Source organism: Protomyctophum bolini (assembly GCF_963924005.1).
Source record: "Protomyctophum bolini genome assembly, chromosome: 22".
Classification (NCBI taxonomy): domain Eukaryota; kingdom Metazoa; phylum Chordata; class Actinopteri; order Myctophiformes; family Myctophidae; genus Protomyctophum; species Protomyctophum bolini.
In genome coordinates, this window is record NC_137883.1 from 17604959 (window position 1) to 17632799 (window position 27841).

The following is a 27841-nucleotide window of genomic DNA, read 5'->3' on the forward strand; positions in this document are numbered from 1 at the left end:
TGCCATGGCGACTATCTGAAACAGAAGTTGAATAATTTTAAAAGAAAAAAAGGAATGGGGCAGAAATGTATACTTCATGTGCTTATTGAGAGCTGCCAAATACTTAGTCGTTAGGCAGAAACTGGTAATAAATAAATGAATGAATGAATGAATGAATGAATGAATGAATGAATGAATGAATGAATGAATGAATGAATGAATGAATGAATGAGGCAGGTTCTATAAAACAATCTGTGCAATCTGTAAAGTTCTTGCCAAGTTGCCAACTTTATTTTAAGGATCTCCTCACTGGTCAGTAAGAATACATTGAGGAGGACTCTTGCAATCCATCCATCATCCAATGTCACTCTGACTATACAGTATCATATATTGTATAGTATATGCATACACCTCATGGTACCACACCACTTCAAAGGCCTTAAAAACTAGGCTTCAGACATCCCAAAACAAACTAGTCAGGCTACTGCTTGGCCTTCCATCTAGAACCCACTTAACCCCTGCTCATTTTTATTAAAGTAGGATGGCTCAGGGTAGAAGACTTGCAATGGGCCTGGTCTACTACACCTCAATCATACCCATGATTTGGCACGAACAAGGGTTTCAATTTGTTCTCCTGGTATAACAACAAAATGTGGAATGCCATGCCCTACCAACAGCCATAAGGAATTTCTAAAAGAACACCTAGAGGTCAGGTAGCTCCGTGGCTGCAATTCGGAACTGGCCTAAAGTTTAGATTTTGCATTTGTACATGTTCAGAGTATAAGTACGGAGGCAGCGGGTTCTGCGCTCAGCCTCAGGACCATGGGGCATGATACCGTAGATTGAAAATGTCAGAATCGATAAATACATCTAGTCTAACTAAATCTTAGGCTATATTGATTGATTGGATGATTGATTCAGTCAGTCAGTCAGTCAGTCAGTCAGTCATTCATTGCTTTCTTGATCTCACCTGTGGAGGGCAGTGTTGGACTTTTCAGTGCAACGCCTCGCCTGTAGGACGGAAATGAGAACCAGAGAAGACGGGAGGAGGAGCCTGATTTATTGCACGCTTCGTCGTACGACGGTGTCGCGAGGTGAAAATCAAAATAGCCGATCTACAAGCCCACACAACTCATCGCATCCGTTACGTGTTGTGGGCTTGTACGAGTTGTAGATCAGTACTATTAGTAGTACTAGTCGTACGGTACAACGATAACTACTAACGCGGAAGGGGGCAAGGGTACGGCGTGTGAAGTACTGACACTGCCTCGTACAAACTATCTACTTACGTGAAAAGGTAACTTGAATCCTACGATATGTTGTCGCATTTTTTTGTGCTTATTGTTCATTGCCTTCTTCTCCCGCTGTACAAATATATATTTAATACATGTGCGGTTATTCCAGTTAATAATGGCGCGTTACGTAAAGTGCCGCTTGCTTGTTAGCCGAGTTAGCTCGATACATTATCAACAAAGAGATTTAGAGAGTCGGCGTTGTTGTAGAATGGTAGAATACGGTGTTTTTGAGCCGACGTTTAATTTAGTTGAAACGTTTGTTTTAATATTTGTTGGACTTAAAGTATGTTAAATAAAATGAAGCGCTGGCTGGCTATGGCAGCTGAGTCTTCAGTTATCTGCAGCTAGCTACGAGGCCTAGTAGAGGCTCTAGATTCGTAGCTAACACAGCTAATCCGGGTTAGCTAAATCAATTCAAACCTTTGACCCGTACACACTAACGTTACATTCCGATTGCACAACGTCCACAAGCCTGCGACGAGATGTGAACCTGTAAGTAGACATTGACTTGACATGTACCATGGCATGGGCCAGACTGTTTATAATCAAGTAACTTCCTCATTAAACACTTGTCTCCTGGTGCATTGCATGTCCACTACGGCCATCTTTGCACGTCTGGCATTTTACATGCCGTCCTACATTATGCTACCAAGTGGTATGTGTAATTAATATAGCTTAATAGTTGGCATAGTGTGCACAATAAGGAAGTGGTAATACCAACGACCTTACCGACATTTAGCGTGTTATAGCCCCTCTTGGGTGGCATGATCAATTCCATAGCAACAGGTTTTATAGCAGCTATAAGTAATATATCAACATTTTAGTGCTGTGTTTTTGTATTCAGACAGCCAGCAATGGGTATAAACTATAAACTTTCGACAGCAGACGGCCCAAGTACAAATAGCCTTTCCATAGGAGTGATAGCCTTTCCATAGGAGTATCTTTTTATATTTTTCCAAAAAGAATACAAACGGCAATAGCATATTTCAATGCTTATATTACAAGTTGAATGAATCTTGAACCTAAGGAAACTATTGTAAAGGTTGTTTGCTGTAGTACATAACGCAGTGTGTTGAATCTCCATACTAGGCTCTCGCCTTGCCCTAGCCTTTAGGGGCCGCAATCTGCCTTCAAAGATGAGGAACAATGCATTGAATTTGACTGTCCACTTCCTGATTGGTTAGTCATTTGCCAGAAAAGCTGTACAAAGCTAAGAAAATCTTTGAATTACTTATAGCTTAGCTGCTTTAAATCTGTACTTTGTGTATATGTTAAAGGGGGACAAGTGAATGATGCAGTGTGCCTATTTAATGCATGCATGCATTGTCATTTTAAAACGAATAATGTTGGGTGCTCAGGTAACACAGGGGTCAAGTTCCTAACCCAATGCCGGAGTTAAGGAGTTCTAAGCCTCTGGATACATTCGGCCGGGTTCTGGACAGAAGTAGCCTACCCCAGCCTGTGTGATTTCTGATCTAGAGGGGCGTATGCTGGGAAGAACAGCCGGTGGATCCTATTGGTTCACCGATATGAGTGCTCGCCCTCCCCTCCCCGGTAGAAAACAGCGGAAAACTCTGACATCACATCACCAAATTTGGAGCGACGCCCATCTGCACTGTTATTGGTTAGCGAAATACAAGTTGACTCCCACTTCCTATGCCAGATGGTGGGTTTCCCCAGGCTTTTCTTTTTGAGACGAATGCAAATGAAAATAAAAGCCTGGGTAACGAGGCTAGGACAGAAGCTGAGCGGGAAATGCCATCTGCACCAGCAATTCATAGGTTTTGTCATGGCATCCATTCAGTGTGGTGTGGAACTAGGAAACTCTTCAGTCCTCACTATCTGGTGAAAAGAAGTGGCCTTGGTGTTGCTTGACTTCACTTGACTATACCCACCCAGGCAGGAACTAGGAACGAAAATACATGCAGAATTGGCATAAAGTCTAAAGTGGGGAAAAAAATGCTTGTCCTCCAAAAAAACAAAGCTTATTTTGTGTACAATTGCTCTGTTCCTTTCCACCCTTTGCCCCCTTTTTTTAAAGCTCAGCGAACAGAATGCTTTAACCACTGTTAAGGATGTCCGGCATTCATTACCCTGTGTTTTTAAAGATTTCAGGCTTGGATCCAAGGTCCTGTGTTCTGTGCTGATTGTCTGAACTCATAATTTACTACGGCTGCAACCCTGGTTAAAACTTTTTGTTTTTGTCTAAATTAAGGAGTTGGATCCGGATGGACAAAAATATTGGATTAGGATAAGGACCACTACATCTATTTGTGAACCAGAAGTGAGCTTAAAGCCTGCAGTACCTCCATTCTGTGTTAGCAGAGCCTGTTATTTCACCACCATGGCGGATGGACGGATCTATGTGGGGAATCTTCCAATGGATGTCGCGGAGAGAGACATAGAAGACCTCTTCTTCAAATATGGAAAAATACGGGACATCGAATTGAAGAACAATAGAGGCACTATTCCGTTTGCCTTCGTCCGCTTTGAAGACCCACGGTGAGTTTCTGGGATAATCTTGGGAACGTTAAAAAAAATCTCATTCCTCTTGTTGGATACATCTAACTCCTAGGCTTTAATAACGTCTCCAGGAGCTGGCAGCAGGGATTGGATGGAAAACGCTTTTCCTTTAGTCAGACAGGTGTACTGTAAGGAGTTCTGTCCTAGGGATGATGACGGTGCTCTCTATGGAAGGAAGGAACAGGGATGGATATGGGGATTACGCTTAGGCTTTAATAACGTCTCCGTGAGCTGGCATCAGGGAATTGGATGGAGAAGGATTTTCGACGTGTATGTCCTTTAGTTAGTCAGACAGGAGTACTGTAAGGAGTTCTGTGCTCTCTTCTCTTAGGGATGCTGATGATGCCGTCTATGGAAGGAACGGATATGGATATGGGGATTCCAAGCTACGTGTGGAATACCCTCGCTCCTCTGGTGCTAAATTTGGCAGTCCTATGGAAGGGGGAAGAGGAGGAGGAGGAGGAGGAGGAGGAGGAGAAAGAGGAGGGGGGCCTGGAGGGCCTAGGGGAAGGTTTGGACCCCCAACTCGAAGATCTGAATTCCGAGTCATAGTGACTGGTAGGTGGACGTTATGAGTTGTAGACCGTTTTTTTTTTGTTTTCTCTCTCATGGCGGACTGGATGTCAAGGGGACTAAGTGGATGACGGCGAGTCAGCTGCTTAAGTCATGAAAGAAAAAAAACAATCGCTAAACTCACTGGTCATGTTGGCTTCATAACATCAAACACCGGCCATAGTGACTGGTAGGTGTGTTTTTTGTCAATGTTTTTAAGGACTTGTATGGCCTGCATCACCCATATTTATGAATTTAAGAATAGCATTGCTTATATAAGGCAAATTATTAAAGTTTTGTATTTTGACCCTTTATACCATTCCTTTAAGTTTATAGTCTATTGAAGGCTATTCTCTGAGTACTACGATTCTTTATATACCAGTATGTTATTTACATATGCTGTATTTATAGTCGTAGCCTTATTCGTGTCTTCACACAATGCAAGGTTTTGTCTTTTTCACCGGGCTGCCATTTTGTCTTGTCACATTAACTTCCAGGATTACCTCCAACTGGGAGCTGGCAAGATCTCAAGGACCACATGCGTGAAGCTGGTGACGTGTGCTTTGCGGATGTGCAGCGAGATGGTGAAGGCGTTGTGGAATTCCTTCGTAGGGAAGACATGGATTATGCTCTGCGTAGACTGGACCGGACTGAGTTCCGTTCTCATCAAGTGAGTACACGTCTTGCACATCATTCTTACTCCTATTCATTTCATATGTAGTGTCCTAGTAGTAACAATTGATGATTTCTCTTGTCAACTCCTTGCAGGGTGAAACGGCATACATCCGTGTCTATGAAGAGAGAGTTACTCCCAGCTTTAATCGTTCACGTTCCCGTTCCAGATCTAGAGGGCGTTATGAAAGATCTCCACCGCCCTACCAGAGCAGAGGGTCCCCCCCTCAGCGCTACCAATCGCCACCACCACGTATGTCCCGCCATAGTCCACCCTCCAGGAGACAGCATAGCCCACCCCCACGCCACTACCGGTAGAAACAATATATGGGCAGTGAAGGAGTTGCATTTTTGTAATGATATTCTACTTTTATTTTTTAATTTGACTTCATCCCAGGCCTCCCCTATGTTACACCAATTCCCGCCCTTTGCTTGTGATTTACATTCCATGATTAGGATTTCCTCCCACCCATTTCTACGCCTTAAAGGTTAGGATTTTTGAGTCACTTCCATGGTAAGTTCAAGATGCACTATTATGCATTTATCAAGACAAATGTCAAAACATTTAGTTAGTATAACCGATGACATTTTCTTTAAAGAAATGATAACTGCTCGTCGATTGGCCTCTATTATTATGAAATGAGTAAAAAAAATAGTAAAAATATACACTTCTGCAGCCATTGAACTACCGGTAATTGTGATTCTGCAACTTGAAATGTTAAATGCATAACAGAATCCTCAGTTTGTGTCAAAGTGCTATTTAAAATTATGGTGAGGCCTTTTTTGTAATTGAGCCAGAAGGAGCTACACAATAATACTTCCTTTTTTTATGTCTGGCTGTGTTGCTGTTAGAATAGTGACATAATAACTGAGTGTCATCATTTGTCTTATGTTAATTTCATCAAACTGTATGATTAAATGTTTTCTGTTCATTTCTTCGCCTTTTTTTGAAATAAATGAAACGAAATTTTACTCTACTTCATCTGGCCCTAGTTATGATTTGATTTAACCCATTAAAACGGGAAACTTTATTCCATTGTGGTCCTATGAGTCCCCTGTGTAAACTTAGATTTGCATGCCTGTTATGGCAAAATGTTAAATTTGTAGTAAACGTTTAAATAAAATAATGTGGTGGTCAGGAATGTTGGCTTAACTAGGTAGGTCAGATTTATTCAACTGGAATTAATACATCGTTTTTGGTTCCAATTCTCAAACCGTAGTACCAATAAGGAAACCTCACATTTTTCGTGGGGGGAGGTTTTGGATTCTTAGGGAACAATGTACATTTGATGCATTGTTTAATTATTATGCACCATTTATTGTGCCAGTGAGGTGTGATAAAATCGCAGATGCAAGTCTTTCAGACTTTCTAACTGAGCATGCACTAATGTATGCTCCGTCGCACGATGGTGTTGCACGCTGAAAATAGCAGACCTACTACAAGGCTCAGTCATAAGGCTGAACTCAAGTCTAGACCTGTCCATACATTGCTGCTGTCACCAGGTGCTGTCAGAGAAAATAGCATCGCTGCGGGCTGTGATGGCGACAGCTCATGCGCAAAGCATGTGATGTTTCCATGGAAACGAAGGCCATTCCCCCTCGACCTGAAATTTGATTAACCCGGCCTAATCTCCGCCTTTAACAAACGTGTGTGTGTGTGTGTGTGTGTGTGTGTGAGAGAGAGAGAGACAGGAAAAAGAACAAATCATGCATGTTAACTCAATATTAGCATAATGTATGTATTTTCTTCCCTCCAGCTTTGGTGTGACATCTCCAAGGTTTGGGTTTTTAGGTTAAACATTCTTAGTTGTGGTTCACAACTTGTCGAGTCAAAGCAGCTGCTGTGGTTATGAATTAAGTTCATTAACCCTATGGCCTTGCACTCTGCTCTCAGTATCTCAGTAATTTATGTAGAAAAGATGTCAGGAAAATGTTACGACGTGCATGTTTTTTTTCAAGGTTCATGGCTTTTGTCTTGCACATACAGCACAATGTTGCAGGCTGTAACCTGTAAATATAACCTCAAAAGAGCCACAATAAAATGACTGCAAATAGACTGTTGCAAAAATAGAAAACCTAAAATTCCACTTGCATTTAACAGCAGTTACTCTATACAGTATATAAGTGGCCACTATATCACACAAAGTGGTTTAGTGGCAGACTGGATGTAAACATTGCAGAATACGATTTTAATACTGTTATGTGCGTGTACAGAGCTCTTAACATTTTTGAATATCGTGCAAAGGTTAATTTTCTTTAATATAATTTAAAAAAATAATAAAGGGAAGCTCCGCACACTCAGATCGGCTCACAAAGTATTTAATTTTGCAAGCTTTCGGTCTACTGACCTTCAGGCATCCAATTCAAAAAGTTAAACTTTATTATATTCTCGATTCATAAAGTGAAAATCTATCTAATCTCAAAATATTAGAAATATGAATCCAGAAATGGTGGCCTGGCCATCTGAAAAGTATAATATATACAGTCCATACTTGGTCTTGACTACTGTTGAACAAATTATTTCATCAATGGGGTGTGGCATGGAGGTGATCAACCTAGGCACTGTTGAGGTGTTATGGAAGCACAGGTTTTCCCTGTTAACAGCCATAAGCTCATATTGTATTGTTGAGTTACTGTATGTCTCACACCTTCCTCTTGACAATACAACCTAGATTCTTTGTGGGTTTCAGGTCAGGCCAGTTGGCTGGTCAGTTAACCCAATGATGCCTGAGGCCGAATCTGGGAACGCCTTCTAGGGCCTGACCTAAGGTATCTGAAAACCTTCAAATTTTGATTAATCATTTTTTTTGCTACATGTATTGCAATAGCTGATGAGACAGCGTGCGCCGGCATCAAGGGTAGAACAACGTATAGGTAGCACCAGGCATCAATGGGTACACCTTTTGGCTCTTTGGGCAGGTGCCAAATCCATATAATCTACATTTTGGGTGCCATGTCATCGGCTGGTGTTGTATCAAGTCCAGAGTCAACAAGGTTTTAAATATTAAACTTTATGCACAATGAATCTAGAATATATTAAAGTTATTAGAGTTATATTATGGAAGAAAATTAACTTTTGCAAGATTTCTTTTTTGAGAAGGAGTGATGGTGTTTGAGTTTAAAAGTAGCCGTCAAAAGTCCATAACTACATTAGGGATGCACCGAATATTAGGCCACCGAAACTATTCGGCGGAATAGTGGTGAAAATGCATATTCTGTATGTTCTGTACGACACCGAATAGTACTGTTTTGTTATGAAGTGATCAAAATGTAATCATGTATTTTGCCATTATCATGTAGCTCTACAAGGCCATGACATCAATGTTATAAAAAGTGGTAAGATATAATATTCGGTATTAACATACTCCAGTGTAGAACAAATTAAACAAACAGATTTTTTTGTTTAGATGTGCCTGCTTCTGGTATTTCTGCTTGTAAATATACTGTCAAGTGAAAATTGTGGGCATTTTGTCTGGAGGCCACCATATACTGCTAGACACAACACTCTTTGCTCTGCAGTGCTCGAGAGTTTCTACTTCAGGAAACACTTGAGCGAGGAGTGAGGAGGAAGCACCTGCTCAAGACACTTTGAGCTTTATCAAACTGAAAAACTCTTGAAAGAGGAAGTGAACAAAGTAAGGATGCATATCATAAATAACCTGGCCAAGCAAGATGGAGTGTTGTTAGAGGAAGCCTGCTAACTGCGCAGACCTACATTGAACTGTCCATAATGTCAGGATGGCTACTTAACTATTTTCAAGTCAACGGCCCCCAAATTGATATGATTTTGTGCCAGAAACGACCTTGAGAGACTTGTTCCACAGAGGACCTTTTCTCTCTGGTGTGGTGTCTGGTTTATCCACTCAGACCTCAGACCAGAGAAATCATCTGTTACAGACAAATGCAGCCATGTCAAGAATCCAGTAATGATTAAGAACTTTTACTGTTTTACAGAGGCGTTTGAGGAGTTGGTGTATAACTATCATGACATCACAACAACCAAAACATGTATTTCTGGGTAGACATTGGACTGGAGCGGTATTATTCATTAACTTTATATCTGGAAGAACATGACAGTTTAATTTTATGACATTTTAATTCATACTGTGTAAATGTCTTGTTGGAAGATTTCAGTTGTTAACAGATGAGATTACTGCCCTCTCCTGGTCATCCTGGGATCTTAATCCAAAATACAACAAAGGGTCGTTGGGACAAGGACAAGCACAGTACCACACCAATGCAACTCAATGAGTTGCATTGGTGTGGTTTACCTTAAACGTTTTGTCCACGGTTTGGCCTTAAAGCAACCATAATTTGTGCAGAGGCTGTCTGATACTGAGTACAACAAGACTGGACATTGTTATTGTGGTAGAATGAGGCTCAATACTGGTGCCACCAGTGGGACAAGACCTTTCCTGAATATGGAGTAAAGGACAAAAATAACCTAACAAATATCAAGAATTGTCTTCACTCTTCAACAGGGGGCACAGTGGCAGTCTGTAGTGCTGTCGCCTCACAGAAGGTCCTGGGTTCGATTCCTGCTGGGGGCGTGTTCTCTCCTCCTCATCAATGCCCATACCTGAGGCGGGGTTGGCGAAAGGGCCTTTCTGTGTGGAGTTTGAATCTTCTCCCCGTGTCCCATAGGGTAGGTAGGGTACCCTCACAAAAAACATGCAGTAATCCTGGTCTCAAAACTACCTCCCCCTGGCCAGCCGGGGCAGGAACTGGTCGGAATAACGTGTTCCTTCCACGCGCTACGTCCGGCCAGAGAAATTCCCCCCTGCCAGGTGAAAAGAAGCGGCTTGGACTCCTCATGCATAGAAGGAAGCATGAGGTCAGTCCGCTGCCCCCCCCCCCCCCCCCCCCCCAGGTTGGCAGAGGAATTGTAGCACCCAGGATTACATTAGATAATTGGCACTGGGTGAAAAATAATGGGTTGCAAATTGTGGGATAAAAATTATAGAAAAAAAAAGAATTGTCTTCAGTAGGCTATGTCATACAATGGTAAGGTAACAGGACAATATCTCTAACTATATAAACTTTAACCAGACAGCCTAAGTACAAATATAATTTATGAAAAGGCTACTACAGTGAAGTCGGTTCACGGAAGTTGTTGTAGGCTATGTGGGGATTATCTGACGAGGTACCATTTGAGTAGGCAAAACCTTACATTATACTAAATTATTTATAGGGTCAATCAATATGAGTAAAATGATAAAGCCTTTCCATAGGAGTATCTATATTTTTCCAAAAATAATACAAAACAGGTAATGCATAGGTACCTATAGACACTGTATTCTCTGCATCATTCCTGCATTGTGTGCTGCCCCGTTTTAGACTGTTTTGCTCATGTTTCTTAAAAGGAAGAACAGGCAGATGCAGTATATGGCTCTGTTGCCGCCTTGTTCGTCGCATGTTTTCCCATGCAGTACAGGTAGGTGGTAGGCACTGCATGTAAACAGATTACATTTATTTGGGGTAATGATGAGTAGAATTTATTTGGGCTGTTAAATGCTTCCATGTTAAATCCCACATTTCTTCTAGCTTTTGGCCTTAACATTACAAAACGAAATGCAACGATAAAACGGCATGTGTGACTGTATGCATGCATAAAACCACACAACACATGGACTACAAAATATATTGTTTAATACACAGTAAATTAATAACAGTTAGAAGACATTGAAAAAATAAAAATTGATTTATTTCAATTGGCTCATTTTCACCTGTTCTGTCCCTTATAATCAAATAAAGCCTGTGTGCATTTCCTATTGCAATTTCATAAATATGTAACAACTTATTCATTTTTACAATTAATTTGTTTTTCTTTTGTGTTAACATTGTGTATACTTACGTCTGTTGACCACAAATACATCACGATCAGCAATACACAAACAGGTTTCAGAAGATAATGTGGAGAGAGAGGCACTGATACAAAAACACAGGAATTTATGCCACGGTGAACCAAACTTAACATGTATGCTGGATATTTTGTTACGGTAAAATGGTCCCATCTAAACAAAACGAAGGGTTGATACAGACCTTGTGGCACTGGCACCTTCCCAGTCTGTGAAATCCCATACTAAAATATATATTTCACATGTATGTTTCAAAATATACAACCACTGACCAAAATATAAGTCTTCCAAATATATATTTGCTATATTCTGACCACCCAAGACAATATCTTCACACACATAGTTCCTCTAAATGCTTTTTTGGACATTTTGGTATATTTTGAAACATAATTATCATTTAGTACCCACTGTACATTTGCAGAAATTACAGAACTATTAGGATCAGTGGACACTATTATTACAGTGCCCAGGGAGCAGTTAGGGTTAAGTGTCTTGCTCAGACCTTCTAATTCCATGACACCGGCCTCGTCTCTACCCATATATTACAAAGACTACATTACCTTGCTGTATAGGAACCCACTTGATAATGTTGATGCTTTGAAAGCAAAGCCTCTGATTACTAGTGGCTGGTGTTTCTACCACAATGTATTCAAAAGACCAAGCCGTAATAGTATATCCACCTCAAGATTCAATGCAATGCCCATATCAAACACAAAGCCTGCACTGACTTGTGTCATAAAACACCAATAAGCCCCCCATGCATCAGAGGCCTGTCTGTAAAGCTTTGAGAGAGTAATACTATGGCCCATCAAGGTGTATAAGCTCTGTTTCTGGCAATAGCACAATTCCAAGGTTGTGTGGGGAATCAACCCATGCAGGAAACAATTAATTGTAATTCGTAATGGGATGCAGACAAGTACAAGGACCTGCATGGATGTCAGGGTTAAATTAGCTCCTCTATCCTCACCCCAAACCCCCCTGATCCTTCACCTTTTATCCCTGCTTCTGGTCAGACTGAATGAAGTAAAAATGGAGACTATCTGATAAGTTTGATAACATCACAATTTAAAACTTTAATTAAAAAGTTATTTAACTACAGTAAACATGGCATCTCTATTTTGGCCAAATTCTCAAAGATTTGTACAAAGAAGTATATGGATTAAGTATTTAAGACCATTCCAGCCACACCATGATAAACTACTTGGAGAGGGAGCAAGTGATAGGATGCTATAGACCCTTCCCTGCTGAGTCACTGAAGAAGGCCTGGGATATGTCCACGAGTGACCAGATTATGGAACTCATTTTGGCATTGGCTTCAAAATGATAACATTTTAGAGGCCACTGTGCAGTAAAAAGAAAGACAGGCTTCAGTCCAACTAGAATATATCAGGATTTGTTGAAGCAACAACAAAGCACGGTCTAGGGCGGGCTCACAAATCCAAAAAAGACATCAGCTGTCAAACGGTCAGTAAGTACTCCACAGTGCTCTATAGTATACAAGAAATGTCCCAAACCTTTGTACCAATAGACCACAAAATTACTCCAACTACTGTGCTTAAATTCCCCAAAAAGATAACTAAAAAAGCATTCACTGTTTTCACGATAATCTCCTGGTCAGTGTCAAAGAAAGATGACAGTAATGTTACCTAATGTTTGACAAGGAATTCTTACAGTGATAATTCAGCTCAGACAGGTTAAATAAGGTCTGCAAGACTAGCGATATTTTATGAACATTTGATCTACGGGACGTGACTCGAGAGGCGCTAAATCGGCTGTAGCGGACTTCGCCACGTTCGGCACGGCGGTGCCTCTCGTGGCTCAAGTCTGCTTCAAACAGTTTTTTTGCCTAACTACTTCCTAACTTATTGTTAGGGGCTGTAGTCTGTTCTCACCAAGCAGGGCTAGCGTTCCGCTATTGGTTACCTGAAAGCATTAAAGGTGTCTCAGAGGTGCATGTTTGTGCAATAACCAATTGCTGCATGCTGCTGCAGTGTATAGTCTGTTTGCTCCCCGGATAATTAAGTGCAAACCTAACAGGTGAAGCTGAATTTTCAATATATCGCTGCAGTGACCAGACTGCTGCAGTCTGAAGCATCGCACCAGTGATTATACTTGAGCTGGCCTTTCTCCAGGAGTATCAGAAAAGCCAGGCATGAGGACTTGTTGGCCAGATGTCTGCCAAGGACAGTGTCACTAATACATACAGTGATTCTCATACTATTTTTTTTTAATGCTTAGATTTTTGTCAATGTGTCTGAGAGGGCATCAATAATATATGCATAAACCATGATACTTATAATTCTAACAAAAATAGGCTTGTACAACTACAATACACAAAGTAATTTGGTTATTGTTGTATCCCTGAAAAAATAGCAAACTTTAAGGCAAAACAAATAACATCCTGAAGCAGTTTTACAGGGGCACATTCACTATGTGAACAATAATGCTTATAATTAAATTTACCGTTGACAATTGTATTACCTGAAAATAGGAGCGAGCTTTTAGAAACACAATGTTCTACAATATTGTATAATGTAAAGTTGATTAGTTTTAATGTCAATAAAGTCTTCAGTACTTTGAAGTTACTTCATTTGAGTTTCTTCTAGAATACATTAATATCATGTGGTTGTGTCAGCAGTATCTTTGTCAATTGTACCATACAGAATGAATGGTAATGCAAAAGCTGTATTTTGAATCACTTGTTTTCAATTAGTGTCTGCACCTTCAGGACCAAGTCTCGAGCCATCATCAGAACTTGTGGGACGTTGTGATGTTCTGCCATTTCTGAGGAGGGAAAAAAAAAATTACTTCATAAATAGCTTGTTAGCACTTAGCAAGCACAACTATTATGTTACTTGGGAAATAAATGGACATTTAGTCCATTGACTATGTCTCACGGTAGACTTGACATAACTGCTGACCATTCTATAAAAGCACAATGTCATTAGTTTGATTGCCAAGGAAGTAATTGGATTCCATTCCTTTCAGTGTGGTATGAAAATCACCTTGCAGAATAGGGTTAGACTTAGAGGGTTATAGGAGGAGTAGCACTTCTGCTTCCGGGTTAAGTGGTTCGTTGTTGTTATGATGCTGATCACACTGTAATGTTATAATTCTATGTGGAAATAAGTAAACTACCTCGATGCACCTACATCTCCTGTCTCACTGTTTCTTACTCCACAGTCTTACCATTGAAGAACTTAATGATGTCAGTGAAGTCCATGTTGTTCTCTAAGATGATGTCTCTGTACAGCTCAACCAGTGCCAGAGCAATGAAGAGCACAAAGTGATCAGAGGAGGTATGTTTGGCTGCCCAAATGGTCTCCCACACAGAAAACACATCATCATAGACCATTTCTGTTGGGAAAAAACAAGAGAAAAGAATATCACAAATTATGACAACGCTACAAGCATGTGTTCTTTACAGTGGATAACATAATTAACGGGAAACAATAAAATGCCCAGAATTGGAATTTGTAGGTAGGATATAAACTTGAATGAAATATTCATATTCAACAAATATTCTCTGCATTTATGATCACCTCTTTTAAAATCCAGCAGAAACCAGCGGTAACAGAAGTAAAAGTGGGTATAGTCTCCATTCTGTTGCATCAGTTCAAATAACTCGGAATCCAGGATCTGTCAAGGAATACAAAGACATTATTTGTGATGAAATGTTCTTCCACTAATGCCTGGGAGCCCATGGCTGTTTGTCATACCTGGATAAGGGAGCGCATATTGGCAAAGTGTGAGTCCATAGCGCCTCCATGAGGAAAATTATGATTCATCCTCTTCATTAGCTCAGTGAAACAGCTAAATGCCATGACCTCTGAAAACATACACAACAAAAAACATACAGACAGCATTAATCCTGGTATACTTTGCCATAGAGAAAATAGCCGATCTATGATTTAATAAAGATTATTTTGTTTTTTTTAATTGGCTATTCTTTTATGCAGAAGTGCTGAAATGGTGGTTTGTCAAACCAGAAACAGGATGTTGTCAAAGGTTATGTCTAGACACAGGTATCAATTGTCTCAAAAGAAGAACAGGGAGACCCAATACAACTGCACCAATTGTATAGCAACATACTCTACCATACAGATTGGACAAAATTATATTTTGGTCATTGAAAAAAGTAGTGACGCAGTGCTTTAAATCTTCACCTATTAAGACATTCCCAAAATAGGAGGCCAGGTTAATATTTGCATATTGCCATGCAACAAGTCAAATATGTTAGTCTGATCACTGACCATCATCCAGAATAACAAGTAGAGGAGCCAGCAGATCACACATGCCCTGGACATAACCGATTTCCAGATGCTGCCACACGTAACTGTAGACATTAAAGAGAATTCTTTACACTAATGGCTTGAAACAAAAGGAAGAATCATAGTGTTACAGGCGAGTCACAAATAACTGCTTCCTTCTATGAAATCGTAAACGTATACATATTCACCTGCACATGATGTTACGCAGCTTCTCCAGGTTAGCAGGGGTAAAATAGCAATATGTTCTGTCACATCGTCTGACATCCTTATCAATCCGATGTAAGTTGAGTAAATATTGGTCCAACTGTTCTTGCTTTAAAACACAAAAAAAGACAAATCATCAATCTATTTATAAGTGAACGACAGATATATGTTTAATGTCTTCCTTTTTGAATGCTTACAGAGTAGGTACTCTCTCCAGAGGAATTATGAGAGTCTTCTTCCGGTTCAGCTTCTGTTCCCACCTCCACAGACTCTGGTCGAGGGAGGAGACTGTCCATCTCCGGCTCTTCTTCAGAGAGACCTAGGTCTGTACCCTCAGGGCTGGTATTGGAGCCTGTGTCCAGATGGTGATCCAGGATAAACTCCTCTGATCCAGCCTTCCGTCTCAGGGCTAGGGTTATAGACGGGGAAGCGAGGCCTGCCAAAGGCCTCATTCTGTTGTCTTCGGTCATAATGCCTGTGGGAATGTCCTCCATTTCCAAAGCAGAAGGCGAGTCATCTGAGTCTGCGGTGTCTGGGGACAGTTTAGAATGAGATGATAAGGAGATGCTTCCCCTTGATGCTGATTGGAGAGCATTCAGCACTTGTCTGACAGGTGAATTTGAACCAGGTTTCTCGTATGTAATTTCAGAGGGTTTGTCTTTCCAGGTTTCAACCAATTCAGAAGCTTTTGCTTCAGATTCCTTACTTTCTGTGTCAGTAACACAGACATCAGTTATTTGTGGAGGAATTGTTTCAGACTTTACTTTTTCTGACATATCAGGCTCTTTCTCAGTTTGAGGGTGTTTGTCTTCCTTTGTTGTAGTCAGACTTAATGGTTCCGATTCCAGATTTGTGTCCTCATCTGCTTTAAAAGTTAATGTTTGGCCAAGCAGTGGCGCTTGGAAATATTCATTATGAACCTCTGTTTCTAGCCTCAGGACATTGGTGTTATCTGGTGTTGCTTTTATGGGGAGGTCTGTGTCACCTTCATTTAATACACTGGCCGGCTCCTTTGTAGAAACTTCCAATTCAGCTGTCCTCAGAGATGTTTCACCTTCTCTGTCAGAATTACCAGATTCCAATCTTTCTTGAACTTCAGAAACCTCCGATCTGGTAGTCATTCCACTGTCTGAGACCACGGCTTCCTCCTCTGTCTTTACATTGTCCTGGGATAATTTCTGTTTTACATCTTCATTTCCTGATTGACTGAGAGTGAAATGGCCACTTGCTGGCAGTGGCACCCCCTTAAGTTCTTCATTAAAGCTTTGTTCAGGGATCTCTGACTGCTGAGTGATTGTAGATCCAGTGGCTGAATTGGATAAATGAAAGCTGTTTTCTGTACACAGATGCTGGTCTTGGTCTGAATGACCGGGGCTTGATGGGTTGCAAGAGGGGGGTTGTGGAGTGCCATTTGGGCTTTCCTTAACTGGGCTACAGGGCAATACCTTGCCTTCCTCAGACCTGGGCTCTGACTCAATTTGATCCACTTCCTCAACTGAGCCAAACACCTAAAAACCAAACAAGAAAATGTGGAGAATATCATTACATTTTAGTTTCCCTTTAATACTGATATGACACAGAATTAACCACTTAAATCCTCTATACACTTAAGTATAGCCTACCGGTAATGATAGTTGACCAACATAGGCTCTGTAATTGGTCTGTATTTATTCCCCTCTATACCAAATTTCGTTTTTTCGTTTTTGGCAAATGTTGCCACCAGAAGAGTGATTCTAGGGGTCAACTGGTTAAACATCAATCGTGTATAATAATATCCCAAAGTTGTGAGGAGTACCTTTGGGCTGCTGCTGGAATCACTTTGTGAGGAAACGTTCTGATGCTCAGAGGTGCTGATCTGAGAGGACTGGAGATGGAAAAGTCACATGACAAAAAGGAAAGATACTGATTCAGAGACATGAAACTAAGGCCTACCATATTAACTTACGGTAGGCTATCATTGCTGTCGGGGGAACCTGGTATGTCCAAAACTGTTAATTTACATTAAAGAAAAATAAAATAAACTGTTCCAACTTCCAATGGATCTATTATTATTATTATTATTATTATATACATCTTATTATTGTAACGTTTTTTAAAGTACAACATATGGCTCCAGTTTCTAAATATCTGTAATATCCACAGAGATAGAATATGACAAATGAAACAGCGTTGATCTAAAATAAATAAAGTAAATATGGTAATGCAAGATTTCCACCCAACAGTGACGATATAACCTATATTAACTCAGTGATGTTTAATTTGAAATTTGATAAATTAATTAAAAATGAAATTATAAAGAAAAAAATTATTATCCTCTGAAATAAATTGTACTGTACACTAACATGTGTAAAAATGTCCATGTCAGCTATTGTGATAATCAGACTAATTCCCTTACGTCGGTGCTGATGGTGGAGTCTTGTTGCACTGCTTTCTCCACACTGGCCCCTGAGGAGCATCTGGCCAGGGCCTCGGCATGCTTCTCTGTCTCCCTTTGACGAACAATGACCTCACAACCCTGCCACTCCCTCATAGTTTGATTATAGATGGTCTGCACCTGCTTGTCAACCTAAAGACAGTTTACATCTACGGTCATTCACACAATACTCATATCTTATCACATGCAAACTATAATATTTTCACTTTCTGGACGACACCGGCATCGGCAATTATTCAGCCTATGTGTCCAGATCTTTAACCACTTTCATCCCTATTTTGGCCATGCAGTTATAGGAGAAAATGTTTTCAAAAATAGCTCAACAAGCTCACAACATGTTGCAATACATTTGTAGCTTGTAGATGTGCCACTTTAGGACATTTTTGAATAGGGCTTAATTGATTAAATGAAGCATTTCTAAATATTTATATATTTTGTGAAGTGAAATGTTCTCAATTTTAATCAAATTGATTAGACATTTATTTGTCTAACCCTAAAATTGGGCATCGGTGGACCCATTAGGTTACCTTTGTACACTCTCAGAGTTACAAAAACTACGAATTAAAATGATGAATCAGTATGCGCTACCTCCATCCTGTATTTCTCGGTCATAGAGAAGTGGTAGTGTCCTAGCAGGAAAGGCCACACTTCCTTGCGTAGTGAGGGAGCCACGCCACCAAAATACACCAGCCGCAGTAGTTCATGTTCTTCATAGTTCTGAAAGGCATGTGACATTTCTTCTGCTCAGCTTCTGAATTAAAGGTTTGTTTTATGTTTCCAAAGGTATTATTTATTACAACCCAGCCTTTTTCATTGATGGTTCTTAATCTACTAAATTACTAACGTACTCATTTGTACAAAAGGTTGGTTTATTCAATGTGTAATTGTTCTTGTGACCATCTCGCTCTGATTTATGGTGCGTTACCCGTTAAATTGTAATAAAGGGGATGGGTCGCACACACCAAAACTGCATTATAGTTTTTATTTTTTACCACATTGAATGACAGACGTTTCAGCTACACTCACACTGATGAAGGCTGGATAGCTGAAACGTCTGTCATTCGATGTGGTAAAAAAATACAAATTAAATGCCGTCTTGGTGTGTGCGACCCATCACTTTATTACCGTACATGGTTTACTCAATGTGACATTTTTATAAGAACAAAAGTGTTACGAATTAAACAAATGTGAAGTATTTTACAATAAATACAATTACAATAAGTAGGCTATATGATCTATAATAAGTATATATTTTGTGTGACAAAATATAAGCTCTGTCACAAATATATACTGGGATAGATCGACTGTGTAATCTAATATAGTATTTTTTGCTTGCCAGTGCTGTTGTATGTACTTACAGAGCAGTCCTGGAGGAAAGTGCTCCAGACCTCTACAGTGAGCCCTCCCCGGGCATCACATGGGACATCAGCATCAACTATACTTGGGTTGACCAGAGCTGAGAGGTGAGTACGAACTGTGGACAGATGACGGCAGTATGCAAGCCCTAGAGAACACATTAAAAAGGGGTTTTCATACTACAGGTTGCATTCATGAATCACATTTTTGTTCCTCAAACCGTTTCCCCTTTTCTCCCAATTTAGTAGTTTTCCCACACTCATGTGTAGGCCATCACTGCAGTGCTAACCTCTACAGTTGGTACACATGAACCGGTACACATGGAGTTGACAGCTGCCTTCGTTTTTTCACATGAGTTGCTTCACCATTGTGTGATGCGTACGGAGGAACCTTACATGGGACCATGCAGTTCTTCTCCCTGCTGAACAGGTGCCCTGGCTAAACCTGTAGGAGTCGCTAGTGTAGTGCCACCCATGAACGCGGCCAATTGGCAAAGCACCACAGAGGATTCGAACCCCCTGATCTCAAATCCATGGTACTTTTCAATTGAATTAAATTCATTTTCAATTTTAATTAAATCAGAGATAATTCAAACGTTGTTTTAACTCACATCCATAGAAAGCACGGGAAATTATCTGGTATTTCATGGTGTCACAAAGGAGCTTCAAGGGAGCCCTGCTTGACAAAACAAAGACACGTTCAGCTACTAGAAACAACTGGGTATATACCTATTACCTAGATATCCGTATGGATTACTTGCCTGTCTTGGTTACATCCATTAGGCAGAGAGCCATCAGATGATCCATTTTGTGAGCAGGAAGAACAGGAGGACTTCCTAGGGGTGGGGTGCCACATGTTTACTCCCTGGTCCATCAGTTCAGGAGCCACTGCATGCCATGACAACCCTTCATTAGTCACCTCTTCATTGTCACTAGTAGTATCATCATTAATAACAAGTAAAAACAAGACCCAACACAGTAGAAGGAGTCTGTGTGTAAATGATGAGCACGTGTCATTTGTACAAAATCAACACCAAATAAAACAAACATGGAAAACAACAAACCAAGCCAGAGGATGGAGATGTGGTAGACAACTTAATAAATCCATGCAAGGTCTCCTTATTGTCGACAGGTGTATATTGTGAAATGGACACACAGGGACTGGATAGACAAGAGAAGGATGAGGAATCGTGACAATTTAACATTAAAGTCACACAACAACAACGACATCTGTACCTCGCAATCAATCTCATTTTACTGAAATGAGTTTCAGGAGAATCAATAATTGACTCATTAGAATGGCACAGATAAAACAGCTGGGAGTTTAAAGTACATACCAAACTCTGTCGGATTGCCCGGAAAGAGGATACGAAAGACATAATCTGTGGCCTCGTCGTCCTCCTTATCTGACGATACAGAATCACATGATCCCTGTGGACTCTTATTCCGAAGTTTAGGAAAAACCTTCCCCTGTAAATTGAGAGAAAAGGCATGTGTGTGTGTGTGTGTGTGTGTGTGTGTGTGTGTGTGTGTGTGTGTGTGTGTGTGTGTGTGTATATATATATATATATATATATATATATAAAATAAGTAATTATTACACACAAAGAGCTGCATATATCACCTAAGCCCTCAGGTCACAATCGTTTCATTGTTATGTGAGACAAGATAATCAGCAATCAATTATCCACCCTTCAAAATATGGATATCAAACTAGCTAAATCTATCCCTGTTTAAATCAGTGGTTGGGTCGTTGAATCAATAAACCAGTGGAGCTGAGTTTTTCATACCAGTGTTGCGGACTCTATTTCTTCCTCTTGTACTGCCCTTTGTCCAGCACCTGGGCCAGAGTGGAGGTGCATGCTCTATTACCTTTGGTAGCAGACCCCCACCCCAATATTCCAAAATTGTTGAAAATTATTCCAAATGTAACAATTCTTCAAAATGTTTAGAAACTATAGCTAACTATCGACAACCTCACACTGTGGCGCGTTGTGACCTCGTGGATCCTCATTTTGCTAGGCAGTGGGCACCCCCTGGAAACCATTTAAGGACCACCAATTTCAGAACCACTAGTTTAAATGTCAGTAAATTAATTTGTGTCCAACACTGACCTTTCCTCTCTGACTCCAGAGCGGAGGGTCCAACTGCCCATGCGGCAGAAGCCCCGTCTCAAGACAGGTGAGAAACTGGAGCAAGTGGCCTCCTTTGGGGAAACGCAGAGGCGGCCTCTGGATCCCATCTTGGCTCACCAGAACAACTGTTCCACCACTGCCCACTAGTACAGAAGCAACACACAAATAATTAACTTCTAACTGTGGTCTGGTCTCAAAAAACAGCCCAAAGAACAGATTACTTCACCTTGCTGATGACAGTGAAGATAGACGATCTCCGCGAGACGAATAGTCATGGCAAAGTCCCAATAAACACTGCGAAAGAAATCATCTGAATTATTCCTGTGAATTATGTAAAGAACATGTCAAATATGGAGGTAATTATTTTTATGTATAACTAATTTTATTTTAATTACCTTTTCTCTGAGTCTAGCTCTCCTACATTGCCATTCATCAGCTGATTTGGTGTCCATTTCAAAGTCATGAGATCTGCAGTTTGATGCAGAGAAAGGTAGCCTGGCATAGCCTCTATGTCATCTCTCTGAAGACAAAACACAAAGCTTACCATTAATGCTGCTTCCTGTTGCAGTACTATTCAGAATAACAGTTTATGAATCATGCAAACACACTTGAGACAGACAGATAATTTTCATAATGGAATCAAATAATCTATAATAAATAAAACACATACATACCGGCTGTACCAGGACATTGTTCTTGCCAAATAGCAGCGTGGCTCTTGAGTTTTGATGGAGGGACTCAACGTAATCCCTTGCCCACATCACAGGCCGATCATCCATACTGCCGCTGGACTGTCTCTTTTGGATCTGAAACAAGTCGGGATGACATGAAAGTGAATTTGTCATTGCATCTATTACTCTGTAATAGGCACACCGTCCTTGGGGGTCGGAACAACATCTTTTCAAATGGGGATCCGCAGCCAAATACACATATCAATGTGGGGGTCCTTGACATGAAAATGTTTGTGAAGCACTGGTCTAACCAGGGCAGGCCGCCTTGAGGGGGATTCCTGGCGACAGTGGCCACTGTGGATGCGATGTCGTTGAACCAGCTCATCAGCAGAGGGGTCTGTCCAGAAATGGTCTGCTGTCTTAACCTTAGTGTACTCCAAAGCACAAGGACCAACTGTAAAATAATGACAATTCAACACAACATGGTCACTGGAAATTAATCCTAGATTCCTAGCATCCATAATCTGGGGCTAACATTCAGAAGATGTAGCAGAGTAGCTTGTAGATTAGCTGTTTTCAGCTATGAATAAGATGCACTCATATTCACTGACTGATAAATGCAACATCTAGCTTTCTTGTCCAGCATCATTGTGGTCACACAGTGTTAAACAGATACATTACTGAGGCAAATCAATATGTACCTAAAAGAGATGCAAGGATCGGCCCATCCGTAGGATCCATCAGCATGGCCTCCTTCTCATAGAATGTACTGCAGGCACAAAATAATAAAAACGAATGACATGACATGTTTTCTAATGGAGGAGGCCGTCTCCCAATGATACGTATAGTAATAAGAAGAGATAGTTATTTAGTTACTTAAGTACAACACTGGTTAATTATGAACATGGTGTTTTGTGGACTGTCAGGGATCCTTGATGGGGTTCCAGTCAGTCTAAGTTAAATAATTGATAGTCAGGTACCAAATGGACCCTTACGGGTCTGGAACTCATTTGTACACTAAATTAGTGAGGATTTTACAGCATAGTTATCAAAAGGGGGTGTGTGGCCTAATGCATATTAAACTGGGGGTCCTTAAAATAAAAGGTTGAGAATCACTGTATATGTCTCACCAACAGTTCTCCACCAAGTACACGACAATCTTGTCCAGAAGCTTCTCCATTAGAGCGGTACGGATCCACACATGTCTCAAAGCCTGGCGTGGGAGGTTGCCAAACTTGGACTGCCGGCCGTGGTCGTTACTAATAGGAGAATTGTTTTGCCTACTGAAGAAACAAACAAGGCATGTGATCGGTTACAGGCTTTAGTTTAGACATACTATTGGTCCAACTGTCATTAGACCGACAACCTACCTCAAACCCTAACCTAAGCCTAACCGCAAGCACGGAGCAGCACATGTCCGACCGCATGTCCGACCGTTGTTTCCTCATGTCGGTCCGTTGGTGTGTCTAATCTGCGTGTGCATCCCATGTGATCCAATTGATTGAATTGGACAGGGCAGATCAGGACTAATCTGGACTGGGCTCAGATGGATTGATTGATGCACTGGGATGGAAAATTATTCAATTCACCATTTGTCAGCATTCTGATTGGTCCCTGACTGACTAACCAGCAGGCTCTTTCTTCATTGGTTGCCTTGGTTCTAAAAACTAAAAAACTAAAAACATCACATCATCAGTGCCCAAACTGTCCATACCCGAGGCGGGATTGGCGAAAGGGCCTTTCTGTGTGTAGTTTGCATGTTCTCCCCGTGTCCTCTAGGGTAGGTACCCTCAAAAAAACATGCAGTAATCCTGGTCTCTAAACTACCTCCCCCTGGCCAGCCAGGGCGCCTGATGGAGAGGAAAGGAACTGGTCGGAAATAACGTGTTCCTTTGACATGCTACGTCCGGCCAGGGAAACTCCCCCCTGTCAGGTGAAAAGAAGCAGCTTGGACTCCTCATGTATAGAAGGAAGCATGAGGTCAGTCCGCTGCCCGCCCAGGTTGGCAGAGGAAGTGTAGTGCCCAGGATTACATTAGATAATTGACACTGGGTGAAAAAATGGGTTGCAAAATTGTGCGATAAAAGTTTAAGAAAGAAATTGAAAAAACAAACATGATATGCCCAGTCACCATGCTGCACCTGTGAGGTTCCTTTTTACTTATGCTTGTAGCATATTATGAATGAATGTACCATGAGGTGACCACACTGAGAAGTCAGACACGTGTGTATTTCATGAATGCATGAAATACAAAAACAGTGGAGACAAGATGGTATAATAATAAATTGATATAGATATATGCCGAAATACGTAGCCTAATCTTTATGGACATGTAATATCTCACTTGTTTTCAATAAGCTGCTCCACCTCCTGGACCTTGTGGCAAAGCTCCTCGGCGGGCGGAAAGCTTTTCCCCACCTTCATGAAGAGAGCTGCAACCTTATTACTGCACAGCAGTCCTGCAGCACGCCGCTTCAGTCCATGCAACACACAGGCCTCCACTACCGCTGCATGCACGCACACACACACACACACACACACGGACCGTTTATTTGCACACTCAGTATATGGAGGTGATGGGACTTGACATTTGACAACTCTGCAGGATGAGATATCACGTTGTCAGACGTCACTTTGAACTGCAAATGTAATATAACTGGGGTGTCGCCAAATCTTTATGTGATGGGAACTTTTTATTTAATTATATTCTGAGGACAACATTAGTCGAAAATAACAGATCTACAACAAGCTCACGACAACACGCTAAATGTTCCAAAATGTTCATAAAAAAGCTCAACTAAAATCTCAAAGCTTATAGATTGACTATTTTGTTGATTTACTTAAGTTAACTTTGTGTACTTCAATCATCTAATCAACGTCACATTAACATCTGGCACTGATTTATTATTGTATCATTCTAAAGCTGTGTTGGTTTGTGTGTATGTGTGTGTGTGGGGGGTTCCTGGGGGGTCGAATCCCAGGAAGGACATGAAAGTTACAGATTGCAGCTTTAAATTAAGCAATGCAGTGTGGTACCAATTAGATGATTAGAAATTGAATTTCATATTTTCAATGTGATAATGTGCCCATTTCAGAAAGGAGCACAAATACTCACCACAGAAGGATATGATATGACTGCTGTCTGCATGTACAAATTTCCTTGTCACAGCTTCCTCCATAATCTGTTTCACCTGAGAGGCAGAACACATACAGTGAGATCTGAGTTTATCTGACAGACATAAGACACAGGTTTTCAAAGTGGGGGCCACAGCTGACAGCTCCCTCACAGCCCCCACGTTGGCCAATTCAGAGGAAAAAAAGGTAAATGGCAGATGTACAAGCTTATTTGCATCGCAATGTGACACGTTATAATGTTGTTAATTACGTGTTTTAATTTAAACCCATTTCACAATAGGTGTGCCGCAGCTAGAGGCTATGGATGGAAGGGTTTGGGAACCCCTAACATATAACTCCCTCCAATACCGGCCTACGGCATGCGCACTTACAGTAAGCCAACTGATCCAAAATGCCGCAGCTCGCTTGGTCTTCAACCAGCCAAAATTCTCACATGTCTCTCCCCTTCTCCGCTCCCTCCATTGGCTCCCGGTCGCTGCCCGCACAGAATACAAAACTCTGATGCTGGCATTCAAGGCAACCAAAGTCTGATTGAACCCTACAAACCCTCCCACGCACTCAGATCAGCCAACGCAGGGCAGCTGGAAGTACCTTCACTATAAACGCTGGGACAACGCTCCACACGTCCCAAACTCTTCTCCATTCTGGCTTATAGTTAACTTTCAAGTGATATTCCACTATTACGTTCTTAGTTTACGTATGATTCATGATAACTACTTGTTTATGTATAGCCTGTATTGCCATGCTTTTCTGGATTAAGAGCGTAAATTATGATGAAAAGCCAATAAACCATGTGAAGAGGGGTAAAAGTAAGTAAGGACGATAAACTGATTAAGAGTGAATAGAATTAAAGGTCAGCCTACAATGAAGACATTTTTCACTAATAAAATGCCAAGGCTTGCTATACTTTTTTTTTTAATGATTTGACCATAATTGGTCTGTTATGTGTTATGACCGGCTAGTGCCCATGCATATATTCAAGTATTCATAAGGAAATATTCCTGAATCATCACAGCCTTTGCCGGCTAATACACTATACAATTTTATTGTCTCCACCAGGCCAAAGGCATGGGGAGAGAGTATGTTTTGCACTCCGTCCGTGTGAGGTGGATTTTTGCAAAACACATTTTTGGAAGTAAATGCCTCAAATCATATAATTGCCATCCAAGGCGTAAGAAGTAATGGCACCCTTTTCACATTGGCCTAGTATAGCTCCACCAGGAGGCCACAACCTGACCTGCCGTGGTGGAGACCTGTGCCCCGAGGGGCACTTATCTAGTTTCAACTGTTTTCAGCCAGCCAGATGTGACCATGTGTTTGTGACGAAAATCTACACTAATAGCTGAATATAGGAGGTGAGAGGCTAGCGCCTGAAGTGTGAAGTGAGGGGCGCTCTTATCATGATACATCATCATACATCATCTCATTCTGGCCAATCACAATTTGCGTCCTCATCTTCGTCTTCAATGTTTGTGTTACACAATCTTTGTGTTTACACAAACACTCAAAGCTGGCCATTTATTGTCAATGGCATTCAATGTTTGTGTTTGCACAAACACTCAATGCTGGCCATTCATTGTCAATGGCAAATGTTTGTGTTAGGACAATGTTTGTGTTTACACAAACCCTCAAAGCTGGACATAGGAGGGGCTAGTGCCCCTCAATAATTTTAGTAATGTCCCCAGAATTTGAGGATGAAAAATGATGATTTGAAGAAACAGACACAAAAAATAGGAACCAACCAAGCATAAATCAATACAGCACGCTTTGCAAGGAATGAATCACAGGTGACTAAGAGCATGAAGGAATTAAAGGTGGAATTAAAATCTCCAGCCTTTACAGCAATGAATAATACATCCTGTTTTCTCTCCCCAGGGCACCACTGAGCAGAGCTTTGGAAGAGGATTTGAAGGTTTCTTTTTTTTTAATGACAGATAGTAATCTGAGAAACCTGTAACAAATTGTGGCTTATTCTTTTGCCTTTATGGGACTCCTCATATATGTACAGTACATATAATGGTCACGCCCCTAAGATATGTGAGAGAGCTCACACGTGTCTGCAACCAAACTGAGGGTGACAGCTAGAGTCAGGGGGGAGGGAGTCAAGGAAGGAGGATGAGAGAGAGAGAGAGAGAGAGAGAGAGAGAGAGAGAGAGAGAGAGATGCCAGGAAATTAAACAGACAACAGGGGAAGAAAATCGTCAGGAAATGAAATAGACAGGGAAAACAAGCATCCTCATGGAGGCATACAAATTAATAGGACATCTGCACTGGTTGTCTATTTAAATTGCTATTATCTTTGACCTTATACCATCATCGTCTTCGTCATCATCACGACTACCCTACCAGCATCATCACTGCCACCATCGCCACCAACATCATCATCATCATTATAAGACAATGAAATAGCGATTCAAACAAATGTACAAATTTAGCCATTTTAAGCATTTTCCTATGGCAGCTGGTTGCAAACATCAAACACCGTCCGACGGTGTAATGGTGCACTTATAGTCGGCTAGAAAACAAAACGAAATCAGCATTTCACCAGAATAGAAAATGAAATAAAAAAGTGAAACGCAACGCACCTCTTTCTTCACATTGCGCAGCAATTTCTGACGTGTCTCGGCCTCTGTCACAGAAGAAAACATGTGAGGATTTAATGACCATATAGGATAGCCTAACTAACAATTATCCCATGGAAATAAAATAATAATGCCATACCTCCCATTGCGTCCGTCTACAGCAGATCAGAACGAA

The 27841-nt window shown here is 40.9% G+C and overlaps 2 protein-coding genes across 2 annotated transcripts; one reads left to right on the forward strand and one right to left on the reverse strand.

Annotated features, from left to right (window-relative positions):
• Positions 1-1100: 1100 nt before the first annotated feature.
• On the forward strand, positions 1101-5998 carry srsf9 (serine and arginine rich splicing factor 9). Its single transcript, XM_080756106.1, has 5 exons — positions 1101-1276; positions 3490-3776; positions 4129-4355; positions 4847-5019; positions 5118-5998. Exons 2-5 carry the CDS (start codon positions 3619-3621, stop codon positions 5337-5339), a joined length of 780 nt encoding a protein of 259 aa, XP_080612232.1. The 5' UTR covers positions 1101-1276; positions 3490-3618; the 3' UTR covers positions 5340-5998.
• Positions 5999-10741: 4743 nt separating this feature from the next.
• Positions 10742-27732, reverse strand: sgsm1b (small G protein signaling modulator 1b; the record flags this gene model as incomplete). Its single annotated transcript, XM_080755925.1, has 24 exons — positions 10742-13663; positions 14069-14236; positions 14422-14518; positions 14599-14708; positions 15133-15215; positions 15339-15463; positions 15552-16862; positions 17150-17218; positions 17750-17920; positions 18377-18505; positions 19147-19292; positions 19755-19819; positions 19905-20031; positions 20481-20613; positions 21258-21421; positions 21505-21572; positions 21674-21798; positions 21953-22084; positions 22261-22403; positions 22651-22718; positions 23080-23232; positions 24294-24456; positions 25065-25140; positions 27670-27732. The coding sequence occupies 24 exons, from the start codon at positions 27730-27732 to the stop codon at positions 13575-13577; spliced, it is 3978 nt and encodes a 1325-aa protein (XP_080612051.1). The 3' UTR covers positions 10742-13574.
• Between the last annotated feature and the right edge of the window lie 109 nt (positions 27733-27841).